This window comes from Protopterus annectens, chromosome 5.part0, assembly GCF_019279795.1.
Source record: "Protopterus annectens isolate FY-2018-M chromosome 5.part0, PAN1.0, whole genome shotgun sequence".
In the NCBI taxonomy this organism is placed as follows: Eukaryota; Metazoa; Chordata; order Ceratodontiformes; family Protopteridae; genus Protopterus; species Protopterus annectens.
The window spans coordinates 163,368,841-163,393,248 of NC_056735.1; the positions used below are offsets into that span (position 1 = coordinate 163,368,841).

Sequence of the window (24,408 nt, forward strand, 5' to 3'; positions counted from 1 at the left end):
CGGCGTCGGATGTCGTCGCTTCTTCCCTGACGTCAGTGCGACAGGGGTATAAAAGAACCAGCCGATGTCATTTTCTTCAGTTTTTCTTGCCCCAGATGTCAGGCGCCCCCAAAAGGAAGGCAATACATAAATTTATGTAATAATGCAATGCAGTATAATCAAAAAACCAGTAGATGCAAGCAAATACACCATAAAAGAATACCCCAATCAGGTTGTATGAGGAAGCGTTTGCCATTAGGCCTGTCCCAGAGGGGAAGGAGGGAGGGAAACCTGGACTGCAGCTGTATTAGCACTCGAACATCTACATTTATGGTAGGTACAAAACTGTACTATGTTCATCGTGCATACAGCTGCAGTCATAACAGATGGGTAGAATACCAAAGCTAAAAAAGGGGTGGTAGGCACTAGGTGGAATTAGGAGGAGCCAGGATGCCCTGCAAGACTGCAGTGGCAAAGCCTGCTCTAGATTTGGAGTATAATGGTAGGTGATAGTGCTTGGAGAAAGTATGTACGGAACTCCAAGTGGCAGCTTCCAAAATATCTTTGGTAGGAACCCCCCTGAGGAAAGCTGCAGAGGTAGCTTTGGCCCTTGAGGAGTGAGACCTGATGCCTGCAAGTACAGTTTTACCATGAAAAGAGTAACAAAAGCATATGCAGTGGGCTATCCATTTTGAGATTGTCTGTTTGGAAATAGGCTTCCCTTGAGCTCCTGTAGCATAGGACACAAAGAGTTGCTCTGATTTTCTGAAAGGCTTTGTTCTGTCCAAATAATAACATAGCTGTCTGTGAATGTCCAAGGAATGTAGTAGTCTCTCCCCTTTGTTTTGAGGATTGGGGTAAAAGGTAGGTAAGTCGATAGCCTGATTCAAGGCTACACAGGATACTACCTTTGGCATAAAGGAAGGATTGGTTCGTAAGGAAACTCTGTCCTGATGGATAATGATGAAAGGCTGCACAGCCATGAGGGCTTGTAGTTCCGAAACCCTGCGAGCTGAAGTGATAGCCAGCAGGAAGGCTGTTTTCCAGGACAAGTATTGCAGTTCTGTTGAAGCAGCTGGCTCAAAGGGAGGCAAAGTTAGTTTTTCTAGAATGAAATTGAGGTCCCAAGCAGGTACTGGTTGTTTCCTTGGGGGTTTTATATTCTTAGCCCCTCTGAGGAACTGTCTTAAGAGGGGGTGAGAGAATAAAGGAGGATCAGGGTTGTATTCTGCAGAAATGGCTGAGGCATGGATTTTGATGGAGGAGAAAGAAAGTCCTCTGCTTAGCATCTCAGCTAGGTACTGTAATATTTGAGGTAAATTCAGTATTCCAGGATTCTGGCCCTTTTTCTCATTCCAAGCACAAAACCGTTTCCATTTTGCGGAGTAGGCTTTTCTAGTAGAAGGTCTTCTGGCCTCCAAAATGACATCCTGCACCTCCTTGGAGAGTAGGGTCTGTTGTGATTTTAAGGAATCTTCCATGCGGCTAGATTGAGTGTTTTCAGCTGACTGTGAAGAGTTTTGAAGTTGTGCTGAGTCAGTAGAAGAGGCATTAGAGGCAGGATCCATGATGGGGAATGCGTCAGGCTCCTCAGGAGTGGGTACCAGTGTTGTCTTGGCCAGTCTGGAGCAATGAGAATCATCTTTGGTCTGTCTGCTCTGGTTTTAATAGAACTTTGGGCAGCAGAGGAAGAGGTGGAAAGGCATAAACTGTCATTGTTGTCCAACTGAAAGAGAGTGCGTCCACTTTCCAGGCCTGTGGATGAAAGGTCCTTGAGCAGAATTTTGCCAATTGGTGATTTCTGTGGGAGGCAAAGAGATCTATGTCTGGCCTTCCCCATGCTTGAATTATCTTTGAAAAAACTTGAGGATGCAACTTCCATTCGTGTGGATCTGTCATATTTCTGCCTAGGTTGTCTGCCAGCGTATTTTCCTTGCCTGGCAGGAACTGTGCTTGAAGCTCGATTTGTAATTCCAGAGCCATGTTCCAAACAGACATGGCTAGCCTGCATAGGGGGTATGAATGGGTTCCTCCCTGTTTGTTTATGTACCACATTACTGTGGTGTTGTCTGTCCTTATCAATAGCTGGCCTGGATGCAGTAGGTCTTTGAAAGCTATAATAGCATTTATTACTGCTAGCATTTCCTTTTAATTGATGTGTAGGTGCTTTTCTTTTTGGGACCATTTGCTCTGAATGCACCGATCTGTCATGTGCGCCCCCCAGGCGTAATCTGAGGCGTCTGTTGTGATGACTTGATTTGCTTGAGGCTTGCAGAATGGAAGACCTGTGTTTCTTTGGCATGCTTGAGCCCACCACAGAAATTCCTTTTGAAGACATGGAATCAGTGATATTGTTTCCAAACTGTGGCTGTGTTGAGACCATAGGTTTTTTAGGTACCATTGAAGTTTCCTCATATGCAGCTTTGCACATGGGATTAGTAGGATGCAAGATGCCATGAATCCCAGAGCCTGCAGGATTTTCCTTGCAGTCAGCCTAGTGAAAGTTGCCAGTTTTCTGAAGTATTGAGTTAGTTGCCCTTGTTTCTCTGGCATGAGGTAGGCCATCTGGGTGTTTGTATCCAAGTTGGCACCCAGGAAAATTATTGTTTGAGAGGGTATTAGCCTTGATTTCTTTTTGTTGACTGTGTATCCCAGAGAATTCAACAACATTATTACAGATGCCAAATGTTTCAGAAGTACGTGCTTGCTGTCCGCTTGGATCAGGCAGTCGTCCAAATATGGGTACATTTGTATCCCTTGAAGTCTGCAGTAGGCAATTACTGATGCCAGGCATTTCGTGAACACTCTGGGCGCAGTAGATAAGCCAAAGGGCAATGCAGAGAATTGATAATGTGTTGAACCTGCAAGAAATCTGAGGTATCTTCTGCAATCTTGTCTGATTGGGACATGCAGGTATGCCTCCTTGAGGTCCAATGTTACCAGCCAAGACTCCTTGCCCAGCATGGGAAGAAGCTGCTGTAATGTGAGCATCTTGAATTTTGGCACGAGTAAAAATGTGTTTAGGATGGATAGGTCCAAAATAGGTCTCCATTCTTTGCCCTTCCTTGGTACTAGGAATAGTCTGGAATAAAAACCTTGACCCTGTTCTTGTGCAGGTACCTCTTGAATAGCTTTCATGTCCATGAGATCTGAAATTTGTTTTTGTGCCTCTGCCCTTTGATTGTGTGGCAGGTTTGGCATGCCTCTCATTTTTGGAAGGGTGAGAAAGTGGAATCTGTAGCCTCTGTCTATAATGTCCAGGATCCATTTGTCTTTTGTGACAATATGCCAATTTTTCAAAAATAATGCCAGTTTTCCACCTAAAGGTGCTGCCATTTGAGCCTTGCTTGGCATGCAAAGGGGAAAGTCATTGGTTCTGCTTTCTGAATGGCTGTGAACTATCCTCACCACCTCTTTGTGTAGGTGCTTGCCATTGTCTGCCTCTAAACGATCCTTGAGATTGCCCTCTACCCTCGGGCCTGTATCTACCTCTTTGGGGTCTGTCCGTGGCTGGAAAGGACCAATTTTTTGAAGGCCAATTTCTACTGAAACGTGGAGGTTGTACCTGTAGGAAGTCTTTCACTGTTTGCATTGATTTTGCCTTTTCCTCCATTTTCTTTAATACCTCCTCAGCTTTAACACCAAACAATACATCTTTTTGCAGAGGTGCATCCAGTAATTTAGCTTTAACATGATCTGGTAAGGTTTGCTCTTTGAGCCAAGCATGTCTACGTATGACTGATCCTGTAACAGCAGCTCTACATGAGGTCTCTAAAGCATCAAAACCACATTGCAAGCTATGTTTACCCACTTGTTCTGCACTATGTAACAAATCCAGCAACTCCTTCAAGTCTGGTTGTTCAGGTTGTGACATTTTGCTTTTCAACTGTGATAACAGAAACTGTTGGTACTTTAACATATGGAACTGACAGTTTAATGCCCTCATGGTTAAGGTGGCCGAGGTGTATACCTTCTTCCCCCACCTTTCTTAAGCTCTGGAATCTCTCTCTGAAGGTAATGGATTTTTAGCAGTGGAGGCCTTAATTCCCTTGGGACCCTGTGAAATAGTTTCTGGGTCAGCCGCATGGCTTTTGTATAGAAATTGGTGTGAATCAGGAACCCGGTAATACCAGTCAGGCTTGTCTGGAGCTGGAGGTAAAGAATCTGGGTTAAGGCAGGCCTCCGAATACACATCATCTAGTATGTCTAAGACAGGAGGTATAGCCAGAGGCCTGTGCTGAGGGAGCAAGAGGAAATCCCTAAGCCTTTTCTTGGAGTCTGAGTACTCTTGGCCTTCCCAGTGGAAGTGTTCCCTCAAGGTATGTAAGGTTTCCCCAAAAGAGTAATCCTCGGGGGGGAGACAGAGGGAATGGACTCCTCTGCATCAGAATCTTCAAAAGGGGAGTATGAATGTTCCTGGTCTTCAGAATGTTCTGAAATAATGGAGGCCTGGTCCGAGGAAGGGGATTCTTCCTCCACTCTGGGCCTTTTGTCCGGGGGGGGGGGTTGAGAACCCCTGATAAGAGTAATCAAATCCTCAGCCATTTTTGAGCATCTGCTTTTTAGGCATGGGGCCTTGAGAGGGGCTCTGTGGAGCTTGTCTTTTAGTATGCATGGCTGCTTTAGACTTAGTGAAAGCCTTGATGGAAAAAGAAGAGTAAGGCCTGAAGACACCTTGAGAGGTGGCAGGCCTGTCTAAACTCTGAGTTTCACCGCCAAGAGTGGCTACGGTATCTGTAGTCGGGGTGTGGGCCGAAGAGCCTGCGACTTCGGGCACTGAAGACACTGCCAAAGAAGTGTCATCGGTAGTCAGGGGCTGCGTAGGCACCTCACTGAGAACCGGACCACCTGTAGTCGGCTTTGGCGTGGTGTCGATAGAAGTCGCGGACCTCGTATGTCGGTCCTTATCTTTGTGTCTTCTACTCAAAACTGGAGTCGGAGTATCCGACGACAATGTAATTAAACTTTTTGCCAAAACAGTGTTGGGCGAACTCCGCACGACGCTTAATAGTGCATCTGTTGAATGTAGCACATAAACGACAGGCCGAGACGTCGTGGTCTGGGCCTAAGCAAGGAATGCAGAGGGAATGAAAATCCTTATGCGGTATTTGCTTCCCACATGAAATGCAATTATTAACTTTGTCTGACATCGGTCTGAGGCAAGAAAAGTTTCCCCAACGGGGTACTTAGCTTTCAAGAAGACTTCAGTTGAAAAATATTTGTAATCTCAGGAGCTGGCCAACCAGCACTTGCGAACTGCTTCTGCTTCGGGCACCGCGTGGCAAGAAAGACTGAAGAAAATGGCGTTGGCTGGTTCTTTTATACCCCTGTCACACTGACGTCAGGGAAGAAGCGACGACATCCGACGCCGGACCTAGACTTTGGAATTCGGCCGACCGAGGACCCGCCTGACGGCAGGAAAACCCATCTGTTATGACTGCAGCTGTATGCACGATGAACATCTTCACATACCTTTACATTTATGGTAACAGATTTGATTCAAGTAAATAATAGGGGTGGTGATATACGAAATTTTACTGAAAGTAAGAAATTACACTGGATAATAAATATGCAGGCTGATAAATTTTCAGGCTTGAATGGAAAGGTTTCTATCAAGTCTGTTTTAAAGGCATGTAGTCTCTTTAAATAGAGCTTTTAAATCAAGCATTTTTAATGAAGTGCAATTAATGATGTCACTGATTGTTTTATTAGCTTTTTAAATTATATATAATGCGCTGTTTCTTGTTCATTTTTTGGTCTGAAGAAGCACAAGTGTATGTGTGAAAGCACTTACCTATCATTGATTAAATACTTTTACGTGTATTGGCAGTCGTGTATCTGTGCTTTTAACAATGAAATGAATATATTTTAACAGAGGATACTCGAAGGGAATGGGTTAAGCTCAGCCCACCTAACCTTAAGAAAAATAGAAGAAAAACAGGCTGGAAGGAAGCACTCAGGTTCGCAGTTTCTTCAAAGTTTAATGGCACAAATAGTAGATGATATAGGGCGGCCACGGTGGTGCAGTGGTTAGCACTGTCGCCTCACAGCAAGAGGTTCTCCAGTTCGATCCTCGGCTGGGGTGCCTTCTGTGTGGAGTCTGTATGTCCTCCCTGTGGTCGTGTGGGTTTCCTCCAGGTGCTCCGGTTTCCTCCCACATCCCAAAGACATGCTATAGGTGGATTGGACACTCCAAATTGGCCCTAGGTAGGTGTGTGTGTGTGTGTGTGTGTGTGTGTGTGTGTGTGTGTGTGTGTGTGTGTGTGTGTGTGTGTGTGTGTGTGTGTGTGTGTGTGTGTGCCTTCAGTGGAAGGTTGGGCACTGGGCTGGCAACTCGACACCATAAAACTCCATTGCCAATCATGCGCAGACAGGTGATCCGCTGTGGCGACCCCTAACCGGGAAAAGCCGAAAGAAGAAGAAGAAGAGTAGTTGGTGTTTTGCTCATCTACTATTTTGTGCCATTAAACCTTGAAGAAACTGTGAACCTGAGTGCTTCCTTCCAGCCTGTTTTTCTTCTGTTATTGGTGGTAACTGTGGTTGGAATCCCCGTTTTTTACTACTTTTGCTGCTTAAGAAAAATAGCCTGAAATTAAATTATTTGGTTTAGGCCATAAAGATTTTATCTCACAGGTAAGAATGCAGCCAGAGACACAATATCTGTGAAAAGCATGGGCTGGGATCCTACTCTCTTGTCCTTAGAGATGAACTAATTGCTACCCTGGGGTGCCAGAGAATGGCTTGTTAGTTTCTAAAGGAAGGGTGGAAGTGCTGGAATTGTTTTACAGTTTTCAGATGCTATAATAAACAGTAGCTAAAGTTCTGTGAGTGTACATTTTGACATATCAGTGCCAGAACCTAGCTCAGTTTCTAGTGAGAGGGTAGTGTGGGAACCACAGTCAGGTGAACAGATGGGATATCATTCTGTAGTCAGCACTGAAATTGTACTTGAATACTAACAAGTGATGTGAACTGAACACCCCGTTTTTGGACTTGACAAGGACACTCATCCATGTTCATCTACCCTTGCTTTAGAAAGTAACTAAGGAACAGTAATTCTTCAGTTAAAAAAATATAGCAAGATTAGCTAAATGTTATTTTTCTGTATCAGAGTCTTTCCAATGTTTTTTTTTTTTTTTTTTTTACATTTCCTGTGTCTGAAACTTGGGTGTTTATTGTAAATAGATATTCCGTATTTTCATGTTTTTTATTACTTTTTTATTACTTATTATTAAATGTATCTAAACCTTTCACTGTGGCTGGGCTTTTAGAAAATATTTAACCTCTGAGAGTACTTGCATTTATTTAGTGGCACTGTGGCTCCATGTTCCTGAAAGTCTTGCTGCTTGGATTAACACTACCATTTGTATAAGTATTTATTTTAATAAGTGTAATTGGGTACCCTGGTAAGAACCTTAAAGTAATGACAGCAGATCTACCTTATAGTCTAGGTGGAAGTGGCAGAGTGGGTAAGCTGTGCCAGCCTTTCCCAGGGGTGTGTGTGTGTGTGTGTGTGTGTGTGTGTGTGTGTGTGTGTGCGCGCGTGTGTGTGACAGCTACTTTGAACAAGAACACTGACAGCACTGATTCCACAGAGAGGATGGTGGAAGACTTGGCTTGGAACACCAGGCTAAAGACTCAGCTCTATAGTGGTCAGTGGAGAGTTTTATTGGGGGCCCAGAGAGAAAGCCCAGGACTGGAGTGTGCATTCCGTGTGTGCTCTTAAGGGAAACTGTACTTGGTGCAGAGAGCTGCATCTGAAAATACTGTCAGTGTCTATTTTTCTCTCAGTGAACATTCCCCACTGGTGTCAGTGGTGGGAACTGAGGCCCCTTGATCACTGGCAAAGAGGAGGGACGTCACAGTCACAACTGACGATAATCTTAAGTTTGACCTACACATACAAAACAGAATAAAAAAACACCAAAAACTTGGCATGCTATATAGGAATAATAACTTCCTCACAGCAGTTACCAAAATGACCCTAGCCAAAACCTACCTCTTGCTCTCACTGTTATATGGGGCCCCCAGTCTAACTAACCTCCAGATCTCCCTAAGAAAAAGACTAAAAAGCTGCTATAACAAAATTTCCAAATTTGCCATAATCACAACCCCTCTAACTCATCACTTTAAAGCCCTACATTCCCTAAGATGGCTTGAACTCCCCCCTCTACCTCCAATATGTACAACTTACTACAGTATACAAAACCATCCACAACCCACTAGCTGTTCCTGCTCTTAACTTATTAAATCAACTTTTATATCCAAAATAAACATGCCAAGGTCTGAAGACAAATATCTCCTCACAACTTATAAACCTAACAAAACCCCAGGCCCAAGACTTTACTCCTGCTCTGTGGCAAAACTATGGAAATCCCTTACTATCAAAACTGCTATTAATTTGCACTCCTTCAAAAGCTCTGTAAGATAATACTTTAACAATGCTTGGATTTTCTCCTGTACGAGTCCAGGCTGACGTACTCTTGTACCTTTTCTACTTTTACTCTCTCTATCCCCATTACTAACTCACCCTACCCTCCCTTCCTCTACACATACTCCCCCTGCGGTTATACTCATACCTTTTCCACATCTATTCCTACTATTCCCTTTATCACACCCCACCCTTCTCTACTCGTACTATCCTATGCCTTTATCAATATAATCTGTTGCCATATTTCGTGACCTCAAGAATATTAAAAAGTTATAGTCTTACCATAACATTCCATCTGTGTAGTCTATCTTCATTCAGTCTTGACAAATGGGATTTGGTTCTGATCCTCAGAACTGGCTCAGCCATTATACAGCTCACGCCAGCCAAAAACCTCTCGAGCTAAGACTCTACCCACAATGCCCCTCTCTCCATTACTCATATCGAGTTTGCAGGCAAAGTATCAAGTAATAATAGGTATACAAGGTAGAAGCTATGTCTAAGGTGAAACCTAAAAGGTTCCCAGAACAAGTGTCCAATCCTATAGGAAATCTGTAGGAGGGGAAGGAGGGCGGGATGTCTAGAATGAATGAAGATCGACAACACAGATGGAATGTTATGGTAAGAACATAACTTCTTTATCTGATGATGTCAATCTTCATTCATTCTTTACAAATGGGACAGAGTCCCTAGCTACTTTAGATCCTGGGTGGCCCAATGAAAGAATATTCCTGAAAACCACAGAGCCAAAGGATGCTCTTCCCCTGGAGATCATATCCAATTTGCAATGAGTGATAAAGGTTTGTGGAGTAACCCATGTTGCGGCTGCACATATCTCTTCCATGGACACCTTAGAGTGGAAAATGGCTGACGTGGCTATAGACCTGGTGGAATGCGCTTTAACAGGTGCAGGTAACTTGTTGTTGTTATGACTGTAAATGAAGGTAAGGCAATCTCTAAACCATTTTGATAAGGTAACTTTCAAGACGGGTTTCCCCAGAGATAAACCTGAGAAGGAAACACATAACTGGTCCGATTTTCTAGACTCTCTGGTCCTGTCGAGGTAGAAATATAATTGTCTCTGAACATCTAGCAAGTGCAAGCGATGTTCGCCTTTATCGGAGAAGTTGAGAAAGAAAATGGGCAAATCAACTGTCTAATATTAGATTCTGAGACCACCTTAGGAGGGAAGGAAGGGTTGGTTCTTAATGAAATTCTATCCTTATGAAAAATCAAGTAAGGGCGTTTCACACATAATGCTTGAGTTTCAGAAACTCTCCTGCCAGAAGTAATAGCCACAAGAAAGAGAGTTTTCCACAACAGAAATTTAAGATGGCAAGTTGCTGCTGACTCAAAGGGTGGGAGCACCAGAGATTGTAAAACCATAGGATCCTTGAATGGGGGTTTTAGAAGCAATGCACCTTTAAGGAAATCTTTGCATAAACATTGGGAAATTAGAGAATGATCATTGTAGCCATTTTGGAAATTAGAAATGGCTGCTAACTGAACTTTAATTGTGGAAGCAGAAGCTCCTTGATCAAAGAGAAAAGTTGAAAATTCCAGAACTTTGTCAACAGGAGCTGAAAATGGGTCTAAATGAAGTGTATGGGCACACACTGAAAGGCTCTTTCATTTGGTAAGGTAAAGTTCCCTGGTGGAGGGTTTGAGAGAAGCCAGAAGAATTTTCTGTATTGAACAAGCTATATTTCTCTGCTTGGCAACTAATGGAATTGGAGAAACCAAGCTGTCAGCTTGAGACTGTGAAGACTGGGATGCACCAATCCCTGTGGGTGAGACAGCAGGTCTGGAACTGGGTCCAGAATCCATGGACAGTGAATCAGGTGAGACCAAAGAAAGGGGAACCAGACTTGTTGGGGCCAAAAGGGTGCAATGAGGATCACTTTGCTTCTCCACCTTTGGGCTTTCTTCAAGAACGGGGAAAAGGGGGGAAGGCATAGAGCACTGCTGAGGGCCAATCAAGAAGGATAGTGTCTCTCGGGAAATCCCCCTGAGGGGGATTAGGGCATAACAGCTGCTGCATTTGTTGTTTGTTGGGGAGCCAAAGAGGTCACAGCAAGGCTGGCCCCATCGATAAAAGATTTCCATCGACACTTTGGGATTGAGAGACCACTCGTGGAGAATGCATCTGCTCAGTTTGTCCGCTATCACGATGGAGCTACTCAGCATATGCATTGCCACTAGAAAGTGGTTGGAGGATATTGCCCACTGCCATACTCTGAGAGCTTCCCAACACAGGGGGTAAGATCTTGTTCCACCCTGTTTGTTGATGTACCAAACCACTGACATGTTGTCTGACTGAATCTCAACTGTCCTGCAAGGGAGGGCAGATTGAAAGGCCTGCAACGCTAAGAGCACTGCCCTAAATTCCAGGGCAGTGATGTGCAACTTGGCCTCTTGAGGAGACCAAGTGCCTTGGACTGTTCTTCCCAGATAATGCCCCTCCACTCGATCTGGGAGGTGTCCATGGTCACTATGGTCTTGGGCTGACAGGGAGTGAAGGGGCAGCCTAGAAGGGGCAGCCTAGAAGGGTTTCCTCTGAATTCATCCACCAGGACAGATCCTGGCTTGCAACGACTTGTTATTAGAATGGGATAAAGCATGGGATGTGTTAATATGGAACATTCTGCAGCTAAGACGCACTGAAATAGCCACATGTGAAATCTTGCCAAAGGTTCTAAAGTTATGGTCGCTGCCATAGCACCTAAAGCTTGGAGGACAAGAAGAGCAGCAAACTTGTCTTTGAATAGGATGAATTGTACTTGTGACCTTATGTTTTGCAGTCTTTGAAAAGGGAGGGAAGTTACACAAGATATTGTATTGAGATGAGCGCCTAATAACCCTAGGCCTTGTGTTGGAGTCAGCTGGGATTTTTCCTTGTTGACTGTTATGCCCAAAGTGGTGAAAAGACACAGGATAAAATGTGTGGCTTGCAGCAGACACCTGGGGGGGGGGGGGGTGAGGAGACAGTCATCTAAGTAAGGAAATACTCGTAATTCGTGTAGTCTCAGGTGAGCTGTGACTGCTGCCATGCATTTGGTGAACACCCTGGGGGCGGTGGTGAGACCAAAGGCAGCACTCTGAACTGGAAATGACTGTCTCCTAGCCAAAAGCTGAGAAATGAGCATTTGTCCACCTTTATGTGGTAATATGTGACTTGAAGGTCTATAGAGAACATACAACTGTTTTCCTCTAGAAACAGAAGTATAGATTGTACTTTGACCCTCTGGAATTTTGTTTGCTGAACAAATTCGTTCAGAAGGCTGAGATCCAGTATTGGTCTCCAGTCCCCTGTCTTTTTTGGCATTAAAAAGAGCCTTGAGTAAAATACAGATCCTAGGTGGTCTGGTGGGACTTCTTGGTTGACTCTCTTTTTCTAGCAGCATTTGAATCTCCAAGGCTGCTTGATCCCTCTGATTGGGTGGAACATCGGGGTGTCTTCTTTGTGATCTTGAGAAAAGAATAAAGGGGAAATAATAACCTCTGGCAATGATTCTCTGCACCCACGTATCAGAAGTTATTAGTCGCCAAGCTGTTTGGTGCAGTGAAAGTCTTCCCCCTGACTGCTTCCAGAGGTAAGCACTTGGGCCTCCTTTCAGGAGCGGTGGTAGGATTGTCCAGAGAAGGAGTCTCTGGAGCCCTGATTCCATAGGCCACCTCTGCCATGGGTTGGTGTCTTCCATTAGAGTTCCCCCCCTGCCCTGAGGAGAGCTACCACCATGTGTGTTCTGAAAGGGTCCTTGGGATTTCTTGAACTACATCTTCCCACTCCTCTGATTCCTGGAATAGGATCGCTGAAGAGTAGAAAAATGAATGCCCACAGCAGAAAGGGTCTTTCCATCTTTCTTGCACCTGGCTAGTGTGTTTTTGACTTTGGGGCCAAACAAGGAAGGTCTGTTAAAGGGAGCATTGATGAAGAAAGACTTGAAAGGCTCCTTGAACCTACACAAATGCATCCAGGCATTACATCTTAAGGCAACGCCTGAACCCGCTGCTCTGATCGTCCTCTAACCTGCGTGAGTGATGAGCCTCATGGACGAGATCGATACAGACTCCAGAGTGGCCAGCTGAGAAGCAACCTTATCCCTCACCTCATCAGATACAGCTCCAGCGAGGGTATCCAATAACTCCTTGATCAGATCGGATCCCTCTGGGGTCTAGTAAAGTATGCATGAAATTCAAGGACCTCAGGATGAAGGTTGATGAAGCACAGATCTGCTTTCCAAATCTGTCCATCATCCTAGACTCTTGGTTAGGTGGGCGGACAGTGGGACTGTTATTGGCAAGTTCCTTCTTTGTGGCTGCCACCAGCATCATGGAATCTACTGCTAAACCCTTTGCCCAATATTGCCCAAAATTGGTGATCTTCAAGTGCTGTCAATATCTTGTCTGGTCTCCTGGGAATGGAATCGGGCCTTCTATGCCCGCTGCATGATTAATTTAGTGAGGTCGTCAGCAGGAGGGGTCACCCAGGAAGTAGATGGGTGAGCACTGAAAGCTTGCAAGTACATGGATTCCTCAGAGGATGGATGTTTGGGCTTCCAATCACCCCTCTGTTTTAGGATCTTCAGGATGTCTTCAAATGCGACATCTTCAGGGGGTGACTGGGGGGAACCATCCCCCCTTATCGAAGTATGTATCTTCTGTGACAGATTCCTCTGGGGAATCTAAGTGCTTCCTCTTGCATGTCTTCCTTCGGGGTGGTTCATTAGTGGGAATCTCTGAGGAAGACTCCAAAGAAGAAGGGCCCTGTACAGGGGTAACTTGCATTTATGATGCTTGCTGCCATGATGTGAGAGATGGCAGCAGCTCTGTACCAGAAGGTACAGATATATCACACTCCAATACAGGAGGGCCCAGATGAGCCCACATAGACTAATGCCCTCTCCATGATTTGGAAGGCAGGCACCCCCAAAGAGGGCTGGGAGCCCAGAACTGAGGCCACACCCTGCTCTGAAGGACCACCAATCAAAGTAGGAGGTGGGGAAGAGCATGTATCTGTCAGGGCTCCAACAGCCAAGGACAACTCCAAGAAAAAGGCAGGAACCAATCCAGAGCCCTCGGAACCAACAGCCAGGCTATGGCCCCAAGAATCTACCAGTTCCAAGGGAACCAAAGATATCAGAGCACCTCTTGGAGCCAAAGAGAGAGTGCCTATTGGCACCAGAACAGCTGAAACTGGGGAAATCAAAGTGGATGGCTCTAAGCATCCTGAGGAGGTCAGAGGAGGAAAATCCAGAGGAGTCTTGAGAGACAAGACCCCAAATCCAGAGGGGAGAGAGGTCTGAGAAGAGGCAGAAAGACCCCTGACCACTAAAAGTTGATTGACCAATCACACAATGTCTACTTCGGAAAGACTCCTGGAAGATTGGACAGACATCCATGAAGGGGATTCTGGCCTTTTCAAAAATGGACTGGCAAGTTGACCCACAAAGGGGTCTATGGAAAGTGAATACCTGGCCCTGGGAAATAAAAACGTCTCTAATTCTGGTACTGAATGGGTGGGTAGAGTCTGCTATGGTGCAGATGGTGAAGTCTGTACCAACTAGGAAATTAAGGTTGCCTGTGCCAACATTGCTGCCGAGACTGCCATGGTTGCCGGTGCCAAAGATTCTTGTTTTGTCAATTTTGGAGCCTTACTCTTAGATTCCGAGGAGGCTGATGAAACCGACGATTTGTGTCTCTTAGTTTCTGGTACCATAGGAGAGCTCAACACCGAATGACTTCTCTTTTTAGCCTTGTCTGATTTAGATTAAGTAGGATCTGGCTTAGACAGAGCTTCTTTCAAAGAAGACTTTTAACAGTCCTTTTATTAACTTGCTTCATCTTTCTACAAAGGCTCGGAGACTGAAGTCCTTGAAGACAGAACAGTCAATGTCTAAATGGGTTGCACCCAAATGGTATATACATGAAAGATGCCCATCTGAATTAGGCATCTTTCGACCACAGTCTTGGCACTGTTTGAAGCCTGAAGAGCCCTTTTGTTTTTACACCATTTTGCAAGAAACAGAAAGTCACCAATGAAAATGTGACAGAGACGTACACACACACACACACTAGATGGAAATTCTATCAATGAGAGAAATACCAAGAATGGTAGAGAAAAGGAGGAATACCAACGATGGTAATGAAAATACCATGAAGGTATGTAAGGGAATGGGACAGAATCACTCAAGAAAGTTAAATGAAAAAAAGGAGAAAGATGAAACAAGTTATTTAAAGTTGACAGGAATTTGTTAAAGAAGATTAAGATATTTTTAAACTTAGCTGGAGAGTATCAGCTGACGCTTCTTGGTATCAGAGCGGCAAACAAGATCTGATATAATGGTGAGAGGGGCAATGTGGGTAGAGTCTTAGTTCAAGAGTTTAGCTGGTGCGAGCTGTATAACTGCTGAGCAGGTACCGAGGATCGGAACAGAGTCCCATTCGTCAAGAATGAATGAAGATTGACAATTATGATATCTATTATGCAAATAATGCTGCATCTTCCTATTAATCAGGCTTTCCATATAACTTATGCTTGACACTGACTTTATTATGTCTGTGTTTATACTCTTGTGACGCCCATGCACACTGGCCCAGTAATCATGGAGCCTCAATCCTCACCACTAGCACCAGTGAGAGGTGTGCACATTGGGAAGGATAACAGGTACACACACAGTAAAGTCCAATTTCCTCTAAGAGCACACAGACATCACAGTCAGTCTGGGGCTGGTTTCTCCCTTTTTCTCCACATCCCCAATAAGACTCCTCACTGGCACAGCTATAGGGTTCGGATCTCAGCCTAGTGGTCAAGCTAAAACCTCCAGCACCCTCTCTGTCCAACCAGTGCTTTGTGTCCCTGCCCAAGTAGCTGACACACACACACTTTGAGATATGAGTTATATACAAACACACAGACACTCCTGGGGAAGGCTGGCACAGGTTCTCCAGCTACGCCTCTTTCTCTCCAGACAATAAGGTAGAAATCAATGCCTCCAACCACTAATACCAGCTACTATAAGGCCCTTCCCAAAGGATGAACAATTTCACTGTGTAATATTACTGTTATCCAAACAGTAACCCAGGGCTAAGGCTATTCTGGAGTGGCTTAGTACAGTATCACTAAATACATGCAAGTAATCTAGAGCTTAAATTATCTCTACACAAAACAGCCAAAGTTGAAAGGTTTAAAAATATTTAATAATAAATAATAAAAACACAAGACAATACTTATTACTTCAACACAATGACATTACAGAGTTCAGAAATCACAGGAAAATGCTTTAAAATAATACTGCAGAATAGTCTGACATAAATACAGAAAACAGCTAGACTAATCTGGCTATTTCTATCTACCTCTAAGAGAAGTCACTGTTCTAAATAAATATCTTACTTACAGAGCAAAGGCAGAGTGCTGTTGAGTTGATGTGTTCAGGTTTAGACAAAATCCAAAATGATATACCTTTCTCTCTGGAAAAGTCTTAAATTGATAACACAGTACTGCTGAGTCATTTCAGATTACATAATTCTTAAGAGTTCTGATTTAGTTTCCCAGACTAATAGAAACTCAAAATTTGCATTTCTTAGTAAGCTGCACCTGGCTAGGAAGCCATAGCAATAAAAGACATTATACATGAAAACCTTAGTAATTATCTCTTAAATCAAGACAATAGAAGGAATTTTCTGGCCCAGACATCCTGTCGTCGTGCTTAAGATCAGTCATACAATGCTTGACTTATCAGCTGTCTTCCAGCAGAGTGCACAGTGGTTACATTTTTGAAGCTCAGTATAACATATAGTTTAATCATAATATATAGTTCTCTTTACATTTGTAAACCAAGCCTGTGGATTATATTTCTATTTACAAATGACATAGAATTATTTACAAAATTATATCTAGGTAGGCTGGCAGCCTTCACAACTCTAACAAACTAAAATGTAGTTTTTCACATTTTGTGCTTGAATGTTATGACTATTAAGTCCATCTAGTTTTTAATTCGGTTAACCATATGTATGTGGAGCTTTTCTCCCTGGACCTCTTCTGAAAATTTCTACCTCATGACCCAGTCGGACTTTCCTGGTAAACAAATACCAAATAAATAATTATCTAATTTCTACTCATTCAAAACTATATTATCTTTCTGTACACTTTTAATTATTACCCAAAGCACTTTATGATGTCCAGACATTTTTGGGATATGGCTTCTTTAACCAAGTAACTTTTTCCAATTAATAACTGGCAATATTAGGAAGGACAATGGCTAATTAATAAAATTACACTGAGACTGCTAATCTAAGATGTTGCTCACTGGAGATAATAATCACTGTTTTCACTTGCTACTTGTATTCTCATGTTCACACTCATATTTTCATAACTTAAGTGAGGTGCATGTTATGAGGAATGTGGTACAACATGACATTGTGGGAGAACACTGTCAATGACTACTTAGAAAACACTTTACTGGAGATCTTGCCAGTTGTTTGCTAGGAATTATGAAGGTATGCAATAATTCCATATGTACAAAAATTTCCAAAACAAAATGACTTGTAGACTATTGTATGGCATCTGGCAAAACCTTGTATGATGTTGGGAGAAAACTGTTATTGACATTTGAGCTATACTTTGTATATCTTGAGATATGTTCAGTGTTGTTTATATTGCTAATTATAGAGTTAAATATTTTTCATATTTGTGTAGGTTCTCAATAATCATCTACTCCGAGTGGAATTTGTTAGTGTCGTGTAAAAGGGGTAGCAAAACACAAACAAGCCCTGACTTTGACAATTATATACTTAGGTTGCACAGTTTTTCAAAGCTATGACAATTATTATCAAAATTGATGATAAAAATTTAATTCTGGCAGTATAATATTGATAAGACAGTGCATGCACTGTTACTGCTGAAAAATACTTTTTTACTGATAACATTGCAGTTTGTACCACTGTAATAGAATTTACTGATAACAAAATAATTACATGTCTGTCTTCTGCTTTTTAAGTGATTTTGTCAGACAATTCCCTGTTACGTAAAGATGCATGCAGGCTGCTAACAGTGTTACATTACAGAGCACGAAGGTGTTAATGAATTGAATTGATGCGGTTTAAACTGTTTGAAAAAGATGTAACAGTATCAGATCCAGCAGCTTTACTCATTTTAAGATGCAAGTTCAGTTTTATAGAACTTCCTCAAGCATCATGGCTAAACCCGCTCTTGTAATAATATGATCTGGGAGCAGATCTAGGCAGAGTCCAGCTGGGAACCTGTATGTATTAATTACAGAAGAGCTTTTGGAAGCATAAATCTCCTCCCATGTTTGACAAAATGCACTGAGAACGTCCACCAGTTGTTGCTAAAAGATTACCATCATCTACAGTAATTCTGCTGTTTTCTAATGTGATGATTTAAATAATTTTCCTACCTTAAAAGGTAAAACTTCAATCGTAGTATTCATCAGTTTATCCCCTGGATGTTCTGGATTCCCACTGCGGAAGAGGTACCTATACAATAAAAGTGTGTATCAGTCCTTCAGATATATTTAATGGCGCTGTAGATATTCAGGAGCAAGACTTTCAAAGCAGGTAACTCACTTGCACAACTTGTACCCCTAGGTCACAAAGGTTCAAAGGCAAGTAGTGTTCTACTAATGTTTCAAGAGTCTGTGCTTCTTAAAATATCAAGCAAATTACCAGATACTAGTAGGACTAAAGCAGATTCCCATATTATTCATCATGTTTCCCAATGGGTTAAAAATATTCTGGAGAGTAAATAAAAGAGGAGAACATGTGAGGTATAATCTTAATTTCCAGGAACAGGCAATAACGTGGCAGATAGAACAACAAACATGAAGGAGGAAAGAATGAAAGGAGGAAAAATGGTTATTACAGCAGCAACAGTTTACTCTGGTGTACTGTAATGAAACATTTGTAGCCATCTGTACCACTGGACAGCAGGCTGGAAGATAACATAAAGGCTACAGTCCTATGTCATAACAAGGAAAATATGTCACCAAGCTGATCAACAGTTTAATTAGAGCTCTCCTAATGTAAAAATTAAAAGTGAGAAAAAGGCCAGTAGAATTTGTCAGTTTGGATAAAATTCATTTACTGGCTAATGAATTAAGCTGTCAGGATGCCAGAAAAGAAGAAATTTAGAAAAAGGAAGAAAAAAATCAACCAAAAATGGGTAAGAAAATAAAATCTCACAGAACAGTCTTGCACGAATTTAGAAAAAAGCAGATCAGCTTTCTGCTTTAGTACAGGAGATAGTTTCTAGTAATTTAGAGGAAAAAATAAATCAAATGCACTCATAGGTGAAATAGTGAAGAAATATATAAGGCCAAATAACAAAAGGCTGGAACAATAATAGAAGCTTTAACTAGCTATTTAGATGAAGTGATAAAACTGCAAAAAAATAAAAGTTGAAATGGTAAAAAGACTGGTTGAGCATAAGGCTTCTCAAGAACAGCTGCTTCAAAAAAACAGTGGAGTTAGAAGACAGAACACACAGAAAAAATGACATTTTCTGCTGTACCACAGAAACTGGAAGGAACAAACTGCATTCATTTTAGGAAAATATAGATAAGCAACTGTACTTCTAATCTACAGCAAGATTTGTTAATTCAGATGGCAAACAGTGTGTATGTTCCAAATATGGTTGTGATAAAGCAGTCAAGACCTGTAGTGGTAAAGATGAGATTATGCCAGTAGAAAGAGTTGATACTGATAAAAATTGTGGAAGAAGGGAAAGTATTGAAACTAAGGACAGCAGAGCACTTGCAGAAAATGATTACTCACTGTACACCAGACAAAGGAGAAGCAACTGAATTCCATCAATCAGGTAATGTCAACAGCAGATGTGAGATTCAAGCTGCTGTAGCTACTTTCTTTCCTGGAGGATCAAATATATTTTTGTATGCAGAGCTGGTTAAAGAGGAAATAAAAGTGCAGCTAACAGAGGTTGAGCCAGCATACAGAAGGGTATGCTGCTTCTCATTCATCTGACAACAACAAAGCCAGCAAACAGAAGGGTATCCTGCTTCTCATTCGTCTCACAACAACAAAGCCTGCAGAGAGAGACTTTGCCAATGAAGCCTTTTCCAGTGTTCTAAAGAAAAGTGACTGGGTGACAGAAAAAGCACAGGAATTGACTAGAAGAATCAGGACTAACTTGGAAGTGAACCAGAGAGTGGTGTTGGGAGATGGACAGGATCAGGAAGAAGACCAGCAACACTGTGAAATTAGTAAATAAAAGAAAGACTGTAAAGTATCAATTCTATTAAATATAGGGAAAGACATGTGAAATGTGGCTTTGCAAGAAATGTCTGAAAAAGACTGGAATTTTGTTGACTGTGTTAAACTGATATGTGAACTATAAAGCATATATCCAACTTTATCTCATTAATGCTTAGAAGGACACTGAAGGGAGTAAAGTAACTCTATTTTTTGTTCTTACTGATATTTGTATAAAACTTTCATGATGTACACAGTATGTTAAATTGTAAAGCAGTGGTGTATGGTCTATAGTCAGGGGTATTTAACATGGGAGATGGGGGTCTCATCAGTGACTGCTGTACATGTTAAAAATATTAAAGCAAGAAAGTGTTTTCTTAATTGTAAGGTATTCATGCTTCACACTGTAACAAGGTAAGAAAGGCTGGATAGAAGCAAGTTACAATAATGTTGTGATCTTGGGGGATATAATGTGATCGGTACACTTTTACATTTAGAATTAAGGTAATTTCTCCTGTTTTACAGAGACAGATATCTACATTAAATTCCTTGGTGTGAGTTACAAGCCTTTTTAAGCGAAGAAGCTTGAATGTTAAGATACAATGATGAAAGGCATGAAAAATGCTAGTTCTTTTTTGTATTTGCAATATTATTAATATTTCCATTACCAAAAGTTTTTACTTGGAGACAAGAAATTTACAGGAGCAAGCAATTAATCAAAAGAGGGGATGAACAGTGTAGTGTGTTCTGGGTGACATTAATAAACATTATTTCTTGTATCTGCAAAGTCAACAGATATTTTTGTTTTCATTACCAACTTAGAGTTAAGAAGTCTGTAGGTACAAGCAAGTAAGTGTGAGAGGTCTGAACACAGTCTGCTGTGTGAATAGTACAAGGCACAATGTAATTAACATTTTAAGGTATGCCAGCTATTAGTTCAGTGAAAAATAAACGAGGTCTGCAACTATGGAAAGAAACTTAAGTTATACAAGTAGTTACCACACCAGTAGCAATAGTACTTAAATGCATTTAATATAACAGTGCACAATTTATTTTTTAAAGGTAGCCAATGTACTTTTCTTAGGACTAAATGTATTTACTGAAAGCATGTAAGCTATTTTTCACACCTAGGAGGGAAACAGAGATAAGAAAAGAAGCATTAGAAATTAGTGTAAGCGGTAACACAGACTGTAGCATGCACTTCAGCATTAGTAACCTTAATTTTAGATCAAGTAATACCTTTGGATGCAGCCACTGATTTGCTGCAATTGTTCCTAGCCGGAGGGATAAACATGTTGAAAATGTACAGGGTTTTGTGCATTTTGTTCTATGTTAAAAGGGGGTGAGGGTTCTGAAATGTTAGTTTTCTTTGTGCTTTCATTTAAGCAAAATGTCTTGAAAAAAATGTGACACAAGTTCAAATGGAGATTAGAAGCAAAAACTATGTAAGCAATCAACCTGTCAAATGTTAATGTAAGCAGGTAAGGTAAAATTTGGAAATATACATTCAAAACAACAATCACATACAAGAGGTGAGAGTAACAGCTTTTTATCATAATGGCTACTCTATCCATATTAACACTGAATGTAAATCGTGTTATAAAAAGCAAGGAATATTAATAAGTGTAAGGCACAAACAGAAATGTTGCAGGAAATACATTTGGATAGAAAAGGGCATGCAAGCTTGACAAAGAAAGGATTTCAGGGTGAACTTTCAACATAATATTAAACGCAAAGGAAAAGGGGAGCAACTGCAAAGGAAAAGGGGAGCAACAGTATTGATTTCTAGAGTGACTCCAATAGTGACAGAGGAGGAAAAAAAAGACAGTAATGGTAGATTTGTGGTAGTAAATGGTTACTGGCAAGGAAGGAGAATTTCACTGACATACTTTTATATTCCATATAAAACTGCTATTAAGCTTAAGAGAATTTTCACAGAGATAATACATTTTCAGCAGGAAATATTTATGGGTGAGGAATGGAACATGACTTGCAGGAGTGAGGAAGTATTGGGGGAACCTAGAAAGGGGAAATTTAACAAAAGAGGGAGGATTTCTAAAGGAATACAAGAGAATGTTTGGTATGGAAGAAGAATATGTGAATTTAGTAGTAGGAACCTAGACAGGAGTTATAATAACTCTGCTAGACTGGAGAGAAATTATATTTCACAGGAATGTGTATTTAATTAGAAAGTCTGCAACATATCCAAAGGCTATTTCAGAGCATGCATGATATGAAGGTAAAGATGCACAGCAATGAAGGAAAAACAAGAAAGTGCATGTTCCTACTTCTCTGTTAAAGAGAGAAAAATTTAAGGAATCACTAGAGGAAATAATCTGAGAGTTATTAGAGAAGATATAGAAAAGGTTTAGAAAGGAGAGCTAGTGAGTGGGACAAATGAAAATGGAGTTTAAAAACATGGTAGAAATAAGACAGGTGGAGATATTGGGGGAAAGTAACATGAATTATTTAGAGGGGGTTGAAAGGTTAAAGTGAATAAAAGGAACCCCCCCCCAGAACAAGAGGAGCAAGTGTGAAGTACTAATGGAAAAATAAAGGAATATTTGGATAATATGTATGCATTTAGAAAGATTGTTGTTAAATAACTATTTTTTTGAATATTTCAAAGCACAAAAACTTTTAGCACAATGACTTAGGTAACAAAAAGTAGGAGTTGTTGCCCAACTTTGGGAGACTATAATAAGAAAAATAACCAGAGATCCTACAGAGATATTATAGAGATATTTCACACATTTTATGAAAAGGTGTGTAAAGCAGATGAATGAGGAAACTAAGAAAAGGCATGGATGGAAATATTTATAGAAAACTTTTAATTATGCCAAGGTTAGAGGCACATGTGGCTCAACAATTAATAGCTTAGGAGGAGATGAGACAAAAATAGTGAAAAAATAGTGATGTACAATCAATCAGCAGGGAAATCTCCAGAAATAGAGAGTATTCCTGAGGAAGTTTAGACATTGTGAGTGAACTATGTGATAATGATCTGGAAAGCTTTGTTTAACAATATTTTAAAAGTAAGAATGGGATGTACCATCATCTCTGCAGAAAGCAATGGTGGCTATACAACCAAACGAGGATAAAGACCCAATCATTCCCAGCTTCATGTAGACAAATTTCATTTTTAAATCATGACTATAAGGTGTCCATGTCTATACTAGCTAAGAGAACAGCAAAGGTATTGCTAAAATTCATAGATATGGATTAGTGCGGTTTTGTGGAGAGGAAACAAGCATTTACCAATATTAACAGTTAAATGATGGCCCAGAGTGAAGCAAAGTATAAAGAAATACCAATGTTCTTGGTAGATCTTGATGCAGAGAAAGCATTCAACAGAGAGAGTAAGCTGGGATTTTATGAGTATGACAATTAAGCACTTGTGTTCCCTGATAGAATAATAAGGTTAATTAAGATGATATATGAAGGGGTGGACATAAGAGTTAAGGTGAGAGGATTCCTCTGTGATTATAATGAATACATTTCTGACTTTAGCACCCCCGTAATGTTCTCCACTAAGGGTATGTGCATCTGTGTCTTGCTTGTTTGTTGTTAAATGGGATGACTCATGATGTTTGATTCATCTATGTTTGAGACTATAAGCAGGACACATTCAGATGAGGTGGGCCACAGTGATCTTTGCCTCTTTAACCCTCTCTGTTATTATTTACAAATACATAAACATCATGAATTTTACATTCCTTAGAAATCTATGGACGTTATGATTTGCTAAAAGACTAACATGCTGCACCTGCAAACAATTCAAGAAATTCTTGTACAGAAAAGTAAGCACTAGTTAGTATGGTGCACTTCAGACCAGTTCACTTATTATATTACTTTATCAATACAACAGCCTGCGCTGCTTTTATCTTGACTTTACACTTTAAATCAGCCTTATTTACTGCACTGTTTAGAAAAAGCATTTGATTAATCCAAACTAAAATATAATCATCTAGGAAAGGAATTAATATACAATAAGGACTGCATTCAGTAGCAAACCTTTCCATTTTGACAGGCTTGTCAAATTTAAACAAGATATAGTCTCCAGCAATGGGTGTAATTGCCCAGAAATAGTCCTCTCCCATATATGTCTTCTCCAGCGAGTGGCCCTGATAGACCTTCATTGATGTAAAAACTTCTGCTGGTGGATTTACATGAACTTTATGGAGTAATGGCTTCAAGAAATCCTTATCCTAATTAAAAGAATGCAAAACAAGACATTAATGATCAAATCACCGAAGTAAACTCAAAGTGAGACTCAACAGCACTAACCGTGCACATGCAATCGAATCTTTACGTAACAAGAAAGGTAACACTGGAGCAGAACAAAACAGTACATTGCCCTCATCCTTCTGTATAACTATGCAGACTGCTACCTTAGTTCAAATGTACGTGACATACTTAAGCCATGTAAAACTACATTAAACTGTGACAACACAAATAAACCTTTACAAAATAAGCTGTGACTGCAAGGCAACATGCCACAAGGTCAAATTAATTAGGCTCAGGTAGACCCCCACATGTGTATTCCAGTCAATTATTATTATGGATGTTTACCACAAACATTTGGAGGTGTTCAAGGACTGATACACAACTAGATGCTGATAATGCAGGGGCGTTCTTCCAATGGGAAAGTGGGACAAAACCTTAAAGGTCAAATTACTTTTCAAATGGCAAATGCTCATTTCAGGCATCTACAATTTTCATTTGAAATGCAGTTTGTACCTTTATAAGAACCTGAAAATTAAGCTCTTTTT

General features: G+C 41.1%; 1 protein-coding gene across 1 annotated transcript in view; it reads right to left on the minus strand.

Moving 5' to 3' along the window:
• The window catches only part of MGAT4A (alpha-1,3-mannosyl-glycoprotein 4-beta-N-acetylglucosaminyltransferase A), a 2,332,896-nt gene that overhangs the window by 132,110 nt on the left and 2,176,378 nt on the right, over positions 1-24,408 (minus strand). Inside the window, exons 12-13 of the mRNA XM_044072194.1 lie at positions 23,651-23,844; positions 17,827-17,905 (exon numbers count right to left, since the gene is read on the minus strand). Coding sequence (XP_043928129.1) covers positions 17,827-17,905; positions 23,651-23,844 — 273 coding nt within the window. The remainder of the gene's footprint in view (positions 1-17,826; positions 17,906-23,650; positions 23,845-24,408) is intronic.